An 18,898-nucleotide genomic window follows, 5' to 3' on the forward strand; every position below is an offset into this window, starting at 1 on the left:
ATGCCAGATCAACTTCAATCTATGCTGAGAGCTTACTTCGCAGATTTATTATCTACAATAAAATAGATTTCTTACTAATCTTTACTAGGCCTTCATTGTACTCTACAATTGAAAGCATACTCATTAGAATGACATCAAATTTTTGCTGTGAAATTACATCATTTATAAGAAGAAACAGATTAGCTCTGTTAATAGAAACACAAAGCACTGCTGAGTAATTTATTATGCAATGTAAATAAATGTCCTTCTTTCACTTATATCAATACTGTGTTGAATGCAAACACAATTAGACCCTTTACATTATTTAGTTTTTCAAGTTCCTGAAGTAGGAAGGTAGATTTGCTAACATTTCCACGGGGAGTTCTCTTTGAGGAACAAAACAAAACCCTTGTAGTAAAAGGCAAAATGTTTTAATAAAAGCTGTTTGAAAAGAACTGCAGTGATTCCCTTAAAATTTGTATTCAGTATATTCATAGTACACTGAAATGATATGACAAAATCATTTCTTGTCAATGCATATGACATTTATTTCTAAATGACAATGTGTGAAGATGGTCCTTGCTGTCGTGCACAACCTAGGAGTCACTGGAAGTCATTCACAATAAATGGAAGCCGCACCACTTTAAGTAGCACTTCCCCGGCGACATGCTAACTGCTTCCAGCAGGTAGACATACACACACACATACCGTCAGGAACAGGTCTCCTATTTCTTCATGAACTTGCTTTAATAAATTATCCTTCTTTCCTAGATCCACAAGACTCTACTCACATTGTAGAACTTTACGTTCTAGCTGCTAATAAACCAAGGAACGTGTGGCTTCATGACACCCTTCATCCTAGAATATACTACCTGCCGGCTATCATAAACATAGTGCTTTAACATTTTGCCCCACTTCATTAACAAGGATGGTTGGGGTTTTCCCCACACACTCACCTGATCACCTTTAACAATCAGAGGCACTATATTTAAGTCAGGACCTGGGCACCTGAACTAGTTTTTATTCACACTCGGCACAAGGAAATGTATTCTGAAACTTGCATCTTTAGTTAGAGAGCTCAGGGCTAGTGAAACCAATATAAACTCTCAGTAAGGAAATACTCGGTGAATATGATTTCAGACAACTGGAGGTTAGCCCATTAAGTCCATTCCTTTAAATTTTAATATTGAACATCTTTCTCATATATATTTAATATGTCTTTCCTTAGTATACATCTCCTATTGAGCAGAATCCATGCTTTTCTAGATTTGAAATCATTATGAGGTTCAACTGTGGATTTGGCTGTCACACAGTGATGAGGTTAGTGGCCTGAGGGGTGTGCCCCTCTGCTCCCTCTATCATCAATGCCTACTGAATGCCATACAGTCCACTAGGAGGACCGTCGGGATGGACAATTTGCAACTCAGAAGTGAATAAAATGTCAGTGGTTTCACTTGCCCTCTTACTAAGCTTTTACGGATGGATTTACTAATATTGGCCACCGGGAGTTCTCTTTAAGGAACAGAACAAAAATTCTGCAGGAAAACGCAAATGCTGTCATGAAAGATCTTTGGCAAGAGCTATGATGCTTTACCATTTCCATCGGTTTGTCGTCTTCTCCTTCCCATGAGAATCACTGGTACCATCATTGCAACTATCACCTATGAAGCTGCTTCTAAGACCAGCAGACACTGTGCTACATTCACTTAAGTTAGCCCAGTTGATTTTTACAGAGGTAAGTAAGAAGTTAAGTTCAAGGAGGTCAGGATAACTCCACCACTCTCATAATGGGTTTCTGCCATTGCTTCTTAACCATATTTCACCAACTGTTTACTCCTGCCTCCCCTTAACACCTACTATGTGTCAACCACTGTTTTCAACAGTAAGCAGAACAATCTCTGCCCTCTAGGGGAACAGATGGCAATAAATTAGTAAAATGTGCAGGTCAGATAACAAAAGTGCTTTCGGGAAAAATAAAGAGGTGGTAAGGAGAGGGAGATAGGAATTACAGTCTCTATCTCTCTGCCTGTGACTCCAACAGTCTGGTCAGAGAAGGCCTCCATGAGAAAAGGCCAACTGCATAAAAACTAGAAGACCTGTGGGCCAGGAAGGTATGAGGAAGGAGCATCATAAGGAAGTAAGAAACTCCCTTCGGCAGTGTGCCTGGGTGTTTGAGGAAGGGCAAGGACGGTGACAAGGGCACAGTGAATGAAAGGGAAAGTGTAGGAAGTGATTCAGAAAGGTGTGGGGTGTAAGGTGGGAATGGGGGTGGGTGGGGAGGCAGATAAAGTACAAGTTTTGCGAGGTAAGCACTGTCCACCAGAACGGCTAGAGCTTTTCCATCAAGGGGTGGGAAGTCACTGGGAGGCTCAAGGTGGCACACCTGACGTGCCTTAGGTTTAAGAGACCACAAGGGAGCAGGGTGGGGGCAAGCCAACCTCTCAGGCGGCTCCTGCCCCCATCTACGCAAGAGATGGCAGCGGCCGCTTGGCCCATATAAAGAGGTACGAGAAGTACTCAGATCCCAGATATATTTTAAAAACAGAGCCCCCGAGATTTGCTGCCAGAGTAGCTGGTATGAAAGAAGAGGAAGTCAGGGAGGACACCAAGATTTTTATCCCAAGGACACAGAAGGATGGAGCTGCCATTTTCTTTCATCAAAGGAGATGCTGCCTCCTTCCTCCCATCTGCTTGTCATTGCTTTTTTCCCTTCACTTCACACTTTCCTCCTTTCCTTCCTCCCCTTTTGTAGTTACAGGCTCACAGGCATGATTCAAACGACTGAGATACCATGGCATCTGGCCTCTAATCCCAAAGAACTCAAATATTAAAGTACTTAGAACCACTTAGTCTTTCATTTGTTATCTCAATCTCACTTTTTCTTAATAAAAAGTTACAATATAATTCAGGTTGTTAAATGATTAATAATCTGACTTTCTGCATTGTCTGTTCCCTCTTTGTCCTAACAGGAATGCACTCATCATTTCTTTCCAGAGAAAGGGGTCTTAACATCTTTTCCCCCCCAGAGTTCGCTACAAACACATATGCTTGGGCTCTCCTCTCCAATCACTTCTAATCCCAATTGCCAAAAACCAGACTCATTTTTTTTCGCTCCCCTTGACTCACAACATTGTCAAATTATATATCGAAAATATTTTACAGAGTCAAAAGCACTGCAAATCCAAAAATGACTTCTCAAATAATACTTTAAAAATTAAATCCTTTACTAAACTATACTAAAAACAAGGGATGTTAAACACAAGAACTGAGACTCTGGCAGTGTCTCTCAACAGAAGACCACTGCATTTTGGACTGGGCAACTACTCCTTGTCTGTCCCTTCTAGGAGGGGCCGTTTAACTCTGCTCTGCACCATCAAATGCCAACAGTGCTTCTGATCATCTCGAAAATCAAAAATACCTACAGGGGGGATCCCTGGGTGGCGCAGCGGTTTGGCGCCTGCCTTTGGCCCAGGGCGCGATCCTGGAGACCCGGGATCGAATCCCACGTCGGGCTCCCAGTGCATGGAGCCTGCTTCTCCCTCTGCCTGTGTCTCTGCCTCTCTCTCTCTCTCTCTCTCTCTCTCTGTGACTATCATAAAAAAAAAAAAAAAAAAAAAAAAAAAAATACCTACAGGCCTTCCCAAATAACCTCCCAGCTGAGAACCCTGAATTATAATAATCATGTAACTAGCTGTAATATGACAATGTATTTTAAAACAACTATAGACTCTACAAGCTGCTGCTGAAGTAACTTCCTTAAGGTTCCTCCAGCAGTGCAAAACCCCTGTGAGAGCCGCCTGGCAATCCTACATATTCTCATATTCAGTGTTGACCTCAGCAGTGCCGTTTTCACATATCCACTTAACTAAGATCAATTTTATCATATGTGAGAACCTGAACTAACAATCCTATTCGTGTGGGGGCAGAGAGGAATCGTTCCATACCAATCACTGAAACTCAATAATTCTACCATATTAAAGGGAAAAAATGCTAAACAGTTAAGTGCCTCTGGTTTTCTAACAGTCAATACTGAAAATCTTAAAATTTTCAGAAGCTAAGACTTATCCTACCCTAGCTAAAGCCTTAGTTTCTTTTTTCAGTTTCTATACCTGACCAAACCACCTTGAATATTTCTACATATCCCTTCCATTCCAGCTTGCTGACATCTATCAGATAAAATACTTAGGCAGATATACAAATTTAGAGCATGTGAATTTTTATCACCAACTATACTTTGCTAATAGCATACATTCTTAGAAAAGTAAGAGCGTGGTCCTGATTTTACAAATCCATGGCTTTAATAATATACATGTACTTAACTTCTCAAGATATTGCTTCCAAATCCTAGGACAAATCATCCTTACAAATATTTAATAATATCATAAAATTGATTTGAGGGGGATTCCTGGGTGGCTCAGCGGTTTAGCACCTGCCTTCAGCTCAGGGTGTGATCCTGGAGTCCCAGGACGGAGTCCCACATCGAGCTCCCTGCATGGAGCCTGCTTCTCCCTCTGCCTGTGTATCTGCCTCTCTCTCTCTCTCTCATGAATAAATAAAGTCTTTTTAAAAATTAAAATAAAATTGATTTGATTATATATGATTAGTATCAATACAACAATTATTGGGGTCTTTATTTCAATACTGGTTCCTTAAAGTGTCAAAACAACCTTAACAACTGTTAGGCTACTATCTCTTGACATGGAGAGCCAGAGACCAGAAAAAGGAGAGACACACCGGACATTCCAGTCCTTGGGTCAGAAGAGCCTAGGAGTCCCTGGCATCTCACTGTCACTCATCCTCTAAAATAAGGCAGATTAAACTAAACAAAGACAGGAAGTAACAGGAATGCAACACCTTAACAGGTTAAACTGTAACATTTGCCCTTTGTAGACTTGTAAAATCTATAAAACTACTTGAGAGGCAAAGTAAAAGCAATAGATTCTGTAGGAGTAGTTTAAATCTGGAAGGAAGGCAGAGAAGTAGGAAGATAATTATTTGATTTGATTTGTATATTCACCTATAAGTCACTATTTTACAAGTATTCTTTTGGGTCAATTTAACTCTTTTGGAACTATTTGAAAAATAATTAAATTTGCAACATTCAGAGTCACTGGAATTAAGAGACCTAGTATGGTATATTAAAATATAAAAAAATCATTAATGCATTAAAAAACATGGACTAGATGCAAAGAAAAGTTAAAAAATAATAATTTGTGAAAGAGGTTTTAGAAAGTTTATAGCCTACCTAAGATAAATATTCTAAAACTAATCACAGCTTAAAGTACATCTTTCAAGGTAAATTAATACTAATCACAGCTTAAAGTACATCTTTCATGGTAAATTAATCTTTATAGCAAACAGCAGGGATGATTAAGCGTTTAGCAGAGTAGATTTACAGTGTTTAACAATGCTAACCAAAAGATTCTTGCAATCCAGAAACTCCTAGAAAAATAGTAAAAATATCTAAACTATGCCAACTTCTCAAGAGCAGTTTTTATTAACTCCCAAGCACAGCTAGCATATTTTGTTATTAAAAACTACTATTTGGGATGCCCGGGTGGCTCAGCGGTTGAGCATCTGCCTTCAGTTCAGGGCATCCCGTGGTCCTGGGATCGAGTCCCACATCGGGCTCCCCACAGGGAGCCTGCTTCTCCCTCTGCCTGTGTCTCTGCCTCTGTGTGTGTGTGTGTGTGTGTGTGTTTCATGAATAAATAAAATCTTTTTTAAAATAAATAAATTAAATAAAATAAAAACTACCATTCATAATTCCTACCAGAAGAATGGAATCACCAAATTACACAATCTATGAACTCTAGATATGAATAATAAAAACACTTAGCACTTACTCGGATTAAGCAAAAACATGTAACTCATAAATATAGAATCTGCCCCAGAGTTTGCTAAACACAAAATCATTCATTTTTTTCTAAAATAACAAACACAATTTCACAAGAATAACCATCTAGAACATCTAATTTCGCACTAAAAAATACACCCCCCAAGTCCTCTTTTAAAAGGCAAATTATGTTACCAAGTTAAATAAATGGAAATGAAAAAAATCAAACCTTGTGCATTTATCATCTTAAAAATAAAGTTTGTGTGCACGCATGTGTGTGTAAAGAGAAAGAGACTGAGAATACAGCAAAGATTCGGAGGGTGTGAACTCTTGCTTCTCAAAACTGGATGTTCAAGTCTTTCCCCGTGTAGAACAAGTTCTACCCAAGGCAAAAAAGGCAATTGTAGAACAGAGTATATCACACAGAGGAATTTCCCTATCTGCGAAGTAAGTGAGGAGACACAACGAATAGAATGCTCGTAAATAAACCCATCACTTTTCCTATTTCAATACATCAGTTTCCCCCAGTGAGGCCCAGAACACCAGGAACAAATATCCTAAGGTCTGATTCTCCAAATTCTTGGAAGGTGGTGTCCTGACACAATCCTAAATAAGGAAGCACAGACCGGTGAATTTACTCCAGGTGGGAGAACCTGATCCTGACAACAGTTTCCACACAATGGAGGGGAAAAACAGAAAGTCTGTTGTTCAGAACAGCTTCAGAGCCGCAGAAATCCAACAAGAAAATGAGGTTTATTAAACTTTTGTTTAAAATATGTAAGTTGGGGCACCTGGGTGGCTCAGTTGGTTAGGCATCTGCCTTCAGCTCTGGTCATGATGGGGTCCTGGGATCAAGCCCTGCATCAGGCTCCCAGCTCAGAGAGAAGCCTGCTTCTCCCTCTCCTCCCACTCCTGCTTTCTATGTCTCTCTCTCAAATACATAAAATCTTAAAAAAACTAAAATTAAATTAAAATTAAAATTAAATATGTAAGTTGGGGCGCCTGGGTGGCATTTAAAAGTTAAGCGAGTGACTATCGATTTTGGCTCAGATCATGATCTTGGGGACCTGGGATGGGGCCCTGCAGTGGGAACTGCACTCAGTGGGGAATGACTCTCCCTCTCCCTCTGCCCCTCCCCAGCGCAGGGCTCATGCTTTCTCCCTCTCTCTCTCCTTCTCTCAAATGAATAAAAAAATTTTTTAAAAACAAAAAATATATGTAAGTTAACACCACAGAAGAATGTTAAATAAGAGATCTGCAAATGTGCTAGGAAAGTACTATAAACCCAAAGTTAGATTATGATGTTATAAGTGTTTTTTCCTTCCCTTAGAATATCTCTGTGGAAAAGAGAGATTCAAGAAAATTTTTTAACAAAATACTGCTTCAAGCAGCCATTAATGAAGAGCTAGCTTAGCAATAAATGTATAGTAAATGCTATTTACCATTTATGTGGTTTATGCTATGGACCACCATTAACATACACTTTCCTTTCTTCTGATTAAATTTATATATCTATGTCATTTTATCGCACTAAACGCAGAATTACATCATAAATTCCAGGTTTTGTTTAGGGTTTCTACAAATATCCCCTCTAATCCCACAATTAAAAATACTGTTTCTCTAAAGAAATTAAAACATATTACTCTCACTTTAACGTCTTACTCTGATATTCTTCCTCACGGTACTAAAAACCGCAAGAATCACCGTCGAGGTGAGCAAAGCCGCCGCCTCCAGCTCAGGTCATGATCTCAGGGTCCTGGGATTGAGCCCCACATGGGGCTCCTTGCTCGGCAGGGCATCTGCTTCTCTCCCCACTGCCCCTTCCCCTAGCTCCAGCGCTCAGTCTCTCTCTGTCTCAAATAAATACTTAAAAAAAAAAAAAAAAGAATCATTGTCAATTTTCTTGAAGTAACTCCATCCAATCAAAATACTCCTGAATTAATAAGTTAATTTCGTTTCCTATTTTCAAGACTAATTGGCAAAAAATATTGATATAAAAATCCACAAGAAAAGACAAGTGAGTAAGAAGACAAATGCTGTGTGGCCAGTCCCTGCTCTGTGAAGAGAACTGTGCCCCACTCAAGATTTGTAGTACAGCTCGGCTCCCATCTCTCCTAAAAGTCCAGCTTAACCAACTGCTGACTGTACATTCTTCCAGACAGCATTCAAATCAAAGAAGTTCCTATAAAATGAGACTTTCCTAATATTTCCCCTTGTGAGACATGTAAAAACTTCAAATTATCTTAAAAGGAAAATTAAGTCAATTCTTTCCTAACATTCAAATGTCAAGCTTCCAACTCAAACACGAAATTTCCAAAACAAGAAACGACCGTTCATTTCACAATCCCCAAAATAAAATGAATTCTCAGTTGACCCTTTTGGGTTAATGTTTCTCCACCGGCGCTGCCAATACAGATGTTACCTTTGTGATTAAACATTTAAAGTTGAGGGATTTTCAGAAAGCCTACAAAAATGCTTCTGAATTTCCTAAAATAGGGAAGAGAACTTCTGCAACATGGTGCTCAGCTCCTGGCACTAGAATATTCATTTTCTCACACAAAGGCTCTCTAAGTGTTAACAGAGTTACCTTACAAATAGCTGCTCAGAGTTTTTTTGTTTTGTTTTGTTTTATCTTTCCTACACAACAAAATACATAAGAAAACTCATCTTCCCCAAACTCCACATAAATCACAAGGCTTCCTGAATTCACAAGTGAAGAACCTAGAGCAAAATTGGAAGTTATCCCAGACAGGCTGACAACTTCAACTAGATTTTCCTAAGATCCCAGGCACACTTCTGTCACTACAAGATTCAAGGTCTTTTCCCAAGAGTTTATTAAGATATTTATTCTTTTGGTACAGAGTGACTCATTCTACTTTAAATAAAGTCTGAGCTTCAGGGTCTAACCTCTAAATATGCAAGTACTTCTGTTCTCAAGAGCATTTTAAAATAATAGCAACACCTACTGCTTACAGAGCAATGTTTATGTGTTGCTCTACAGTTTAAGTGGCTCTGTACGCGTTTAAGCTTTTACTTTTTAAAGGAAAGCAGGGTTCCAAATAATTTGTAGTTCTTGTTTCAAGGTAAAGATATATGCCTCCCCACTTACGATGAAAAGAATGAAAGATTATCTCTTGGTACTACCCGCAGCGGTAAACCAGAGGGCGCCGGTCCAGGGAGGGTCTGTGCAGAGCAGCAGATTAAAAGGGCGGTTCTAGAGGGATGCGAGTCCCAGTTAAATGCAAACTTGTGGGTCGGGCTCCCCAGCTGTCACAGGAGCTATTCCCTCACTCACCCTCCCTCCCGATCCACTCCCAAAGCCCTGCAGGTCTTTAGGGAAAGATGCAAGGGGAATTATTTCAAGGCAGAGCAACCGGGAGAGCCCAGGAGCCGGATTCCCTGAGGCCCATCAGGAGGCAGCTTCGGCCCCCTGCCGGGAGCAACGAGGAGCAACAGGGCCTCGGCTGAGGAATGCCACAAACACGGTCTCCCAGTTCTGAAAGATTAAATTGACAGGAAGGAGGTGAGGAGAGGGCAGCCAGGGACCAGGCAAGTGGGTTAAGAACCCGAGATGATAAGCCATAGGGCGTAAGGGTGTGAACCACAGATGACAGCTGAAAAGAAACAAACAAACAAAAAAAAAATGACCACCGCTACACACAGAATGGACAGAAGGTGTCTTCTAACGCACAGGAAGTAAAAAAATGGTGAAGAGGAGTCCCGAATATGGACTGTGACTGACTGAAGAATGCATATATTTTCAAGGTCGAGTCGCCAGGAGTAGGGACGGTGTTTAAGCGGACGGTGGCGAGCTCCCTTTTAGCCTCTGGGGCAGGCCAGACATCCGCGTGGAAAGCTGCGTCCACCAACAGGAGGGGACAGGCCCGGCACAGGCCCCGCACGGGCCGCCCCCAAGGCTGGAGATGGAGATGCAGGGGACTTCAGGCACGGGCGCCCAGGGAAGCTGCCAAGGAAGGGCGAGGATGTCCAGAGAGAAGAGGAGACCAAGGACTTGGCTTTGTGACAGGCTGGGAGAGCTGAGGAAAAAGTGCCTCCTCCACCGCGCTGGCGGCGGGGGCCCAAAAGCCGGAGGACTCGGAGCTTGGAAGGGTTCCTCTTGCCAATAATGCGACCGCACTGGCCCTCGGGAGCCGAGCGAAGAGGAGCAGCTCGGGAAAATGCTGGTAATAGTTTCGAAGAGACCTACAAGTATCTCAAGTTGCTTTCATATTCTTCATCTATTCATCACAAAACACCCCGGGAAAGGAAAGAAGTAATCCCTGCGCCCCCTTTACAAGCAGGACGGGGACAGGATAACAGAGCGGCCCCTCCAGGGCCAGGAATACTTCAGCCCGGTGCGAGGCCTTATTCCACACATCGAGGCAGGGCTCAACTAAATGACTAGGGATTGCACTGACACACTTACCTCCCAAAACAGGTAAACTGACTAGCTCAACGTCCTCTAACATAGGGCAGCAGTTTCACCATTAAAAATCTAAATTTGTCCCAGAGACCCACCCCCCTTCTTAAAAATTCTCCTTTCAGATGTACTTTAAAACTAAGGCCTTTTAGAATTACAGCAAAGTCCCTAAAATTAGCCTCACAGTGAGAAACGTTAAGAATATCATATTTATACTCTTTCTCCAAATTATGCTTAATTTATACTGTCTTAATAACCCCTTGGGTAATGCGCAGGATTCATACTGAAGTATGTAAGGGTTTGGTGAATCTCAGATTTCTTTTCAAATTTTAACAGCATCATTTAAATTACTTGAAAATGCCATAGAGTTTTCCCACCAGAGTTTAATGTAGTCTTAGTGGAACTACTTATATGCACATGTAAAAGCTGTAGGTTTTACCAATTCCCAGACAGGCTGCCCACAGTAATCAAACTAACAGTTGCACTTAGCTTTACATATTTCAGGCAAGCTGTGCCAAGAAGTAATTTAGCTCTTTCAAAGCAAAGCCTATCAGATGATTTATTGCAAGAGCTACAAAATATTCTTTTCACCAAAATGCCTGGCAAATACATAAGTAATTCAGTGAAACCTCCTTTATTGCATGTTCCAAAAGACTAATAAATGAAACACAGCCTAAGTATGACTTGAACCAAGGCCCTAAGTACTATGCAGTACTGAGAAAAATATTATAAGCGTATTTCACTCCAAATGAGCCAGATTTACTACATACAATAACTAATTCATGCTTCAGGGAAGTGGGGGTGGGGAATGAAAGGCATTCTCTTTACGAAAGAATATTTAAATGACACATGCATTCATTCCAGTGAAATTATGCAGGTATTCCATAGTTGAGAGAGCCACCCCATTACCAAACATGGTCCAACAGCACCACATCTCTTCCCTTAAGTTCTACCTGAAGATCACTTACGCCACAGTAAAAATTCAATCTATACTATCCATACTTTTAAAGTATGCAATCTTTGATTGCAGTCTTCTCCCACGGGAAGTCGCATTCGTGCTGCATGTATGCCATGAAAATCAATATCGATCTTTAAGTTATAAAGAAATAAGCTAAAGTTACGTAAGCACTTCAAAAGTAAACTATTTCCTCAGGACAAATTCACCACTTCCAGTGCATAACCCTGAATCAGTTGTAAAAAAAAAAAAAAAAAAAAAAAAAAATCTTAGAAAATCTAGTCTGGCCTCTACCATCAATCTTTAAGGGGTTGCTTCAATGAGTCTCATCTTCTAGAAAACAGATGTTTCTATGCTATTCAAGTATAACAGACCACAAGCTTACATGAGTCACCATGCTTGAACTCTATACAAATTTATTTAAATCCATAATAGTTTAATCTACATACAGGGAATGTTGATCTATGTCATGAAAACTCCTTCAGAGTCTCCAGGTTATCTCAAATTGCTTTATCTCTTGCCACAGACTTGCTGAAAGTAGACCATGGGGTATGATCATAAAGACACACCCAGGGACTGCCACAGGCCACTTAAGTCCATTCCCTGATCCCAAGGTGGACTTCAAGGAAACCAGACTCTCTTCTTATAGTTCTTTGACTAAACAGATTCCACAAACTGCTTCAGTGACTCCACCATCCGATCAGATGGGCCTCCCTTCCTTTAATGCAGTGCTTGAGGACTGAGTCCCCACCAAGGGACATCTGGAAACATCAGGAGACTCTATTAGTTATTCCGGCTGCGGGGAGTGTTACTGGCATCTCACAGGTAGAGAGACCAGGGATGCTGCCAAATACCCTAGAGCGGGGATCCCTGGGTGACGCAGCAGTTTGGCACCTGCCTTTGGCCCAGGGCGCGATCCTGGAGACCCCGGATTGAATCCCACGTCGGGCTCCCGGTGCATGGAGCCTGCTTCTCCCTCTGCCTGTGTCTCTGCCTCTCTCTCTCTCTCTGTGTGACTATCATAAAAAAAAAAAAAAAAAAAATACCCTAAAGCGTACAGGACAGCCCCCTAAACAGACAATTATCCAGCCCCACATGTCAACCCTGCCCAGGTTAAGAAATCCTGTTTCATGGAACCTAAGTAACGCTCTCAGTAATGGAACCTGTAGCTTTTGGTCGATCTAGGAAGATGATTTTACCGGCTCTAATTACAAAGTTCTAACTTCAAAAGGAGAGAGCCAGACCTCTAACCAAATGCTATGAGGAGTGACAGTGTCACCGATGGGCACCACACAAACCACAGAGTGCTGGCCACACGTCAGCAGTGTCAAGAGTAATGACTGTCAGGTAATGTCCCCAGCATCTGGAAACTCCCAGTATCTACACACTGCCACACAAGTTTGAGTTTTCCCCCACTGTCCACCTACTACTACTCCCTTTTCACTCCCACTATGGAGTTTTCTCGTGCAGCCCACGGGCTTTTTTTCCTCTGCCTGGGTTATTAAAAATAGCATGAAAAGCAAGTTGGAAGACATGAAAATAGTAAATAACCTAAGGTGCTTTCCATCCCAGAAAGTCTATGATTTAACAGGACTTAAAAGGTTTGTAAATCAGATCTGTAACTTGAAAAGAGATCGGCAGCTTAAAGAAAACAGTCCCATGAATAAATAAACATCTAACGTAAAATCATCATCAAAGGAATATGAGTGCAGATATACCTATGGAACTGCACAGACCCGGCTCAGGGAGGAGAGAATAAAAGGAAGCTGAAATCGACTGCTGCTTCTTATAACTGCATTGGCAGGGAAAATACGTATTTAGAGGCTAAAAGATAGAATTAACATTTTCACATATTGTCTTAAAAAAAAATCACAAAACTTTAAAATTCACAATGGAAAAATCTAAACGAATCTCAATGAAACGAGAATCTCAGGCTACAGAAGCTTTACTGATCAATATGGAATTGATAAATTATGGCCCACTCAAATATTACACAGCCACTAAAAATTATATTGAAGAATATTTAATGGCATGAATATATGCTCCCAACACAGACAGGTTATGAATAATACACACAACATAGTATCAATCTTGTATAAAATACAAATACACAGAGGTGAATAAATATATGCAAGAAATACACACATGCACAAGAAAGACAGGAAGGTGACGGAGGTCTGCCAAAATGTTAACAGGGGTTATCTGACGAGTGGGAGGATTAGAGCTCATTTCCCTTCCTTCTCTGTGCTTTTCTCTATTTTCATATTGTCCTACTCTGAGAATCGTTTCTTATGATGTGTACTCACAAAACAAATCATTACAATGAAATTTAAATCGTACTGTTTCAGGAACTGTCCACAAAAGGAGAAGAAAAAAGACATCTGAATACGCCGACTTTTCAGTCAAAGCCACCTTCAGCACCAACAAGAGCAAACTTTCATTGAGCGCCATTATTATGTGCCTGGTATTTTTCTACACACTTGGGATGTATTCACTTATTTAAATCAAACAAACAAACAAACAGATAGGAAGAAAAGAGCCCTGGAGTAACAGAAGCTGTGAATCAGCCTTAGTCTCCCCCAAGAATCTCCATCTCAGCTTCTACAGACTGAAATGAGGGTGTTTAGTAAGAGGATCTTGAAAGGTCCTCTCAAGGCCACAATGAGATTCTACGCATGATGAATATGGTTGAGCGAGTGAGTGCACCGCAGCTTCTCCTCTCGAGAACGATGGGGCAGCTGCAAGCCCGTCTCAAAGACAAAACCCTCTGAAAAAAGAACATGATTGCGTGTCCCAGTTCCTCCTCAATACGTGCACGACACATTTCCTAACGTGTTTAAAAAAAAAAAAAAAAAAATGTGGAAAGGCCTACGTTTTCCCGATACTCGGCCACAACCGATGGAGAGGGCGGGAAGCCTGGTCTGGGAGGTTTAAAAAAAAAAAAAGAGAGAGAGAGAGAGAGAGTCACCGAGAGGCTGCGCTTGGCGTCCGACGTTTATCGTTGCTTTTAACAATTAGACCCTGTAGTCAACAAAAACTTGGAGAGATTTCGGCCGCGTTGTGGGTGCGACCATTTCAGCGTCCGATGGAAGGGGCCCGAGGGCCGCCTGGGACCTCCCCGAGGCGCCTGCAATAAAACTAATGAAGTAAAACCAACCCCAGCACAACACTGAATGGAAGGCTGGGGGGGGGGGGGGGGCGCGGCGTAAATGCCCTTTCTCGGGGGGTTACAGCTGCGTCCAGGAATCCGGGCTCCGCGCCCCACGGGGCCCGACCCGAGCGCCCGGCCGGGCTCCGCGGGTCAGCGGGGTCGCTGGGGGTCCTCCGCGCGGCAGGCAGGGGTGCTTCGGCTGCTTCGGGTCCCACGGGTCCCACCGGCCCCCCAAGGGTAGGCGCGTAGGCGGCTCCGGTAGCCAAAGGTCCATCCGCGAGCGCGCGGCGGCTCCCCGCGAGCAAAACCCCGGGGTCCGCGACGGGGGCGCGGGGCGGGGGCCACCTCCAGCCTCGGGGCGCGCAACTCTCGGGGAATAAACACAAAAGGCGCAAAGGCACGCGACGCGTCAGGAATGCCAAGTGGGCGACACACGCCCGCGCCCGGCACAAAAGAGGGGAGCGCGGCGGCTGCCGAGGAGGGGCGGCCCCGGACGAACCCCGCCCGCGCCCACCGCCCGGGACCCGCCGCCGCCCCGGCCCCGACCCCGACCCGACCCCGACCCGGGTCCCGCCCCGCCCCCGACCCCGACCCGACCCCGACCCGGGTCCCGCCCCGCCCCTGACCCCGACCCCGACCCCGACCCCGACCCCGCCCCTCCCCCCGCCGGGCGCGCGGCGACCCAACCGCCACAAAGCGCCCCGCACAACTTGGCGGCGGCGGCCCCGAGGCCGGTCCGGGGCGCGGGGGGCCGCGGGGGCCCGAGCCCGGCTCCGAGATCCACCCCCCCCCCCGCCCGGCCGCTCCGAGGGGGCGCGTCCGCCCGCCCGCCCGGTCCCCGCGGGTCGCCCCCGCCGCCGCCTCGCTCCTCGCGGGCAGGGACGGGCGTCCCGGCGCCCACCCCGCCGCCGTCCCGGAGCCCGCCCGGCCCCGCCGCCTCCGCCGCCTCCGCCCCCCTTACCTGCGCCCGCCGCGCCCCGCGCCTCACAGCGCCGAGAGCCGCCGCCCGCGCCGCCGCTGCCGCCGCTCCGCCCGCCCCGGCGTCCGCGGCCGCGCCGACGCCATCTTGGCTCCGGTCGGAAGTGACGTCGGGCGGCGCCGGGAGCCCGAGAGCCCGCGAGCCCGCGCCGCCGCCCTCGGACCCGCCGACACCCCGGGGACCCCGCGCCGCCGCCCTCGGACCCGCCGACACCCCGGGGACCCCGCGCCGCCGCCCTCGGACCCGCCGACACCCCGGGGACCCCGCCGCCGCCCTCGGACCCGCCCCGCCGAGACCCCGGGGCCCCGCGCCGCCGCCCTCGGACCCGCCGACATCCCGGGGACCCCGCGCCGCCGCCCTCGGACCCGCCGACACCCCGGGGCCCCCCGCCGCCGCCCTCGGACCCGCCCCGCCGACACCCCGGGGTCCCCGCGCCGCCGCCCTCAGACCCGCCGACACCCCGGGGACCCCGCCGCCGCCCTCGGACCCGCCCCGCCGAGACCCCGGGGCCCCGCGCCGCCGCCCTCGGACCCGCCGACACCCCGGGGACCCCGCGCCGCCGCCCTCGGACCCGCCGACACCCCGGGGACCCCGCCGCCGCCCTCGGACCCGCCCCGCCGACACCCCGGGGACCCCGCGCCGCCGCCCTCGGACCCGCCGACACCCCGGGGACCCCGCGCCGCCGCCCTCGGACCCGCCGACACCCCCGGGGACCCCGCCGCCGCCCTCGGACCCGCCGACACCCCCGGGGACCCCGCCGCCGCCCTCGGACCCGCCGACACCCCGGGGCCCCCCGCCGCCGCCCTCGGACCCGCCGACACCCCGGGGACCCCGCGCCGCCGCCCTCGGACCCGCCGACACCCCGGGGACCCCGCGCCGCCGCCCTCGGACCCGCCGACACCCCGGGGACCCCCGCCGCCGCCCTCGGACCCGCCCCGCCGAGACCCCGGGGCCCCGCGCCGCCGCCCTCGGACCCGCCGACACCCCCGGGGACCCCGCCGCCGCCCTCGGACCCGCCGACACCCCGGGGACCCCGCCGCCGCCCTCGGACCCGCCCCGCCGAGACCCCGGGGCCCCGCGCCGCCGCCCTCGGACCCGCCGACACCCCGGGGCCCCCCGCCGCCGCCCCGCTGCCGAGGACCCCGCGCCCCGAGGTCGCAGCTCCGCGGGCGCCAAGTTCCTGGGAGACCCCGCGCCTTGGCTGAGCGGCGGGCCCCGCCCGGTGACCACGCGGCCCTCCCGGCTCAGCTCCCCCGGACCGGCCGCGGCGCCCCGAGGGCTGGAGCGGGGGCCCCGGGCTCACTGGCCGCTCCGCCGCCGCCCGGGTGCCCGGGCCCGCCCTGGGTGCCGCGCGGCCTCGTCCCGGTGGAGCCCGACTGTGGGGCGGCCCGAGCGCGGGGCCGGCGGCGGGGCAGGAGGCGGTGGGCGCCGGGTCGGGGCCGGAGGAAGGCCCGGCCCGCGGGTGCGGAAAGCCGCGAGCCGGTCGGTGACCCTGCGCCCCGACGGCCAAGTCAGGGAGCATCGGAGTGTAGACGGCGTCGGGCCTCCGCGGAGGGGAGGAGGGGCCGCGGGGAAGAGACCCCGGCTTAGCGGCAGGTGTGCGCCGGGAGTTGGACCCTAGGAAAATAGGACGAGCACGGCCTTACCCTGCTACGGCCGGACCGCGAAGGGGTAGCGTGGCCGGGGACCAGCTCAGCCGGGGTCTAAAAAAGAGATCAAGGGTCGCCGGGGGGCTCAGGGCGTGACCCCAGGGTCCCGGATCCGGTCGAGTCCCGCATCGGGCTCCCTGCATGGAGCCGCTTCTCCCGCTGCCTGTGTCTCTCTCTCTCTCTCTGTGTCTCTCAAGAATAAATAAAATCTTTTTTAAAAGAAAAAAAGCTTAAAAAAAAAGTTTACAGGAAAGACTCATCAAGGCCTTAAAATATGACAAGGCCAGCACAGAGCGTATAAGAAAAAAAAAGGAATCAAACCTCAAGCGTTTGCTTTTTTTCTGCAGTCTTACAAGGGAAAGAGACCCAAGATCTGGGAGATGCTCCCATGCATGTTGCAAAAATAGTGTACTCCGAAAATAAAGTAAAATAGCTGTACTCTGCTGTGGATCAAAGCAGACATCAGAGTTTCCATCTCTCACCTAAATCAATGCCTTGCAACACAATCCATGCCTTAAAATTACCTGGGATACCTTCAAAAAAGAGATGCCATCATTCCATCCACAATTAAAACACAGACCTACAAGTAAAAAAAAATGTTAAAGCTCTATGCTATCTGGCATTCAATAAAATGCAAAGGAAGATAAAGGGACATCAAGTTTGAAAGCAAGACAGTGACATATACTAGACACATCCTGGATAACCTAATCCCAAGACATGGATGACTGAATCCTTGGTGGTTGTCTTTCCAGCCTTAATCTGAAATGACTGGGTGTGTTAGTTTCCTGTGGCTCTTGTAACAAGTTACCATAAGCTGTGTAGCTCCAAATACCAGAAATGGACTCTCGCAGTTCTAGAGGCCAGGAGTCCAACCTCAGCATCCCTGGACCAAGATCAAGGCGTCAGCAGGGGCACACTCCCTCTGGAGGCTCTAGGGGAGAATCGTTCCTTGCCTCTTCCAGCTTCTGGTGGCTGCCAGCATGCGTAGGCTTGTGGCCACATCACTCCAGTCTTCCAGACCAGCCTCTTTAAATCTCTCTGCTTCATCTCCACATCACCTTCTCCTCTGGGTCTAGCTCAAATCTCCACCTGCACCCCTCTTACTGAAGGTACATGTGATCCCATTCAGGATCCACCCAGGTAACTCAGGATAATCTCCCCACCTCAAAATCCTTCACATAATCACATCTGCAAAGACTTCTTTCCATATGAGGATTAGGATGTGAACAAATTCTGGGGGGCATTAGCCTGCCACACTGGGTATATATATTCTCAGCTCTTCTAAGTTACCCCCAATCATCCATTGCGTTAATTTTCCTCTGTGTATTTTTTCTTGTACGTGTTTCTATTTTTCAACCTGTGCCACCTCTCAGGATAAATCATTGTGTATATTTTACCAACTTAATCCAAAAAAGATGCTATCTGTCAAGAAAACAATGTAATTTCATGAGTGTTTATTATTTGTCTGATATGCTAAATATTACTCTTTTGCTTTCTTCAAAAGGTGAAATATATTGCTAAAGGATGAGAGAAGGAAACTCAGACATTTTCATCACATCTCATGGGCAACTTCTATATTGAGATGGAAGTATAAAATGCACTCTTTGTCTGAATCTGTAACATGAATGAAACTCCACTCTACACAGGTACATCTAGTGTAGGTCCTGGCCAGTTTTGTACTCTGGTGTGTAGTTCCCTTGCAGGGGACATGTCATTCACCACAACGCCCCAGTACCCAGAACTGTCTGGCACATAGTAAACACTATATAGACATTTTTAATGGGGAAAAAAGTCTTCTCTCTGGCTCTTCAGAAATGGCTAGATTACAGCAAGTATGTATGGACCAAAGACATGGTGCATTTAAAAAGACAGCATATGGTTATAATAGAAACCACAAGAATTCCTGCTCAGCAGAGCAACCATAAGACC

The 18,898-nt window shown here is 47.3% G+C and overlaps 2 protein-coding genes across 10 annotated transcripts in view; one reads left to right on the forward strand and one right to left on the reverse strand.

Annotated features, from left to right (window-relative positions):
* PRDM2 (PR/SET domain 2) overlaps positions 1-15,367 on the reverse strand; it is a 120,637-nt gene extending 105,270 nt beyond the window's left edge. For 3 of the 9 annotated variants that reach the window (XR_007409265.1, XR_007409264.1, XM_035712915.2), the window contains exon 1: positions 15,303-15,351. The gene's annotated coding sequence lies outside the window, so the exon portion shown is untranslated. Of the gene's footprint in view, positions 1-15,302 lie in introns of all 9 variants that reach the window. The other 6 variants (XR_007409260.1, XM_035712911.2, XM_049107100.1 and 3 more) reach the window with 4 other exon arrangements.
* Positions 11,150-16,941, forward strand: LOC112660358 (basic proline-rich protein-like). The gene is made up of 3 exons (XM_049099388.1): positions 11,150-11,209; positions 14,424-14,578; positions 15,039-16,941. The coding sequence occupies exons 1-3, from the start codon at positions 11,150-11,152 to the stop codon at positions 16,939-16,941; spliced, it is 2,118 nt and encodes a 705-aa protein (XP_048955345.1).
* The last annotated feature ends 1,957 nt before the right edge of the window (positions 16,942-18,898 follow it).

Source organism: Canis lupus, chromosome 2, assembly GCF_003254725.2.
Source record: "Canis lupus dingo isolate Sandy chromosome 2, ASM325472v2, whole genome shotgun sequence".
In the NCBI taxonomy this organism is placed as follows: Eukaryota; Metazoa; Chordata; class Mammalia; order Carnivora; family Canidae; genus Canis; species Canis lupus.

Excerpts from the sequence above, each read along its gene's own strand:
- LOC112660358 (XM_049099388.1), top strand. The coding sequence starts at position 11,150 with ATGGTCCAACAGCACCACATCTCTTCCCTTAAGTTCTACCTGAAGATC. Across the intron at positions 11,210-14,423 it reads TGAAGATCACTTACGCCACA|CTGCGTCCAGGAATCCGGGC; the intron begins GTAAAAATTCAA and ends GGGGGGTTACAG. Across the intron at positions 14,579-15,038 it reads GTCCCACCGGCCCCCCAAGG|CGCCCCGCACAACTTGGCGG; the intron begins GTAGGCGCGTAG and ends ACCGCCACAAAG.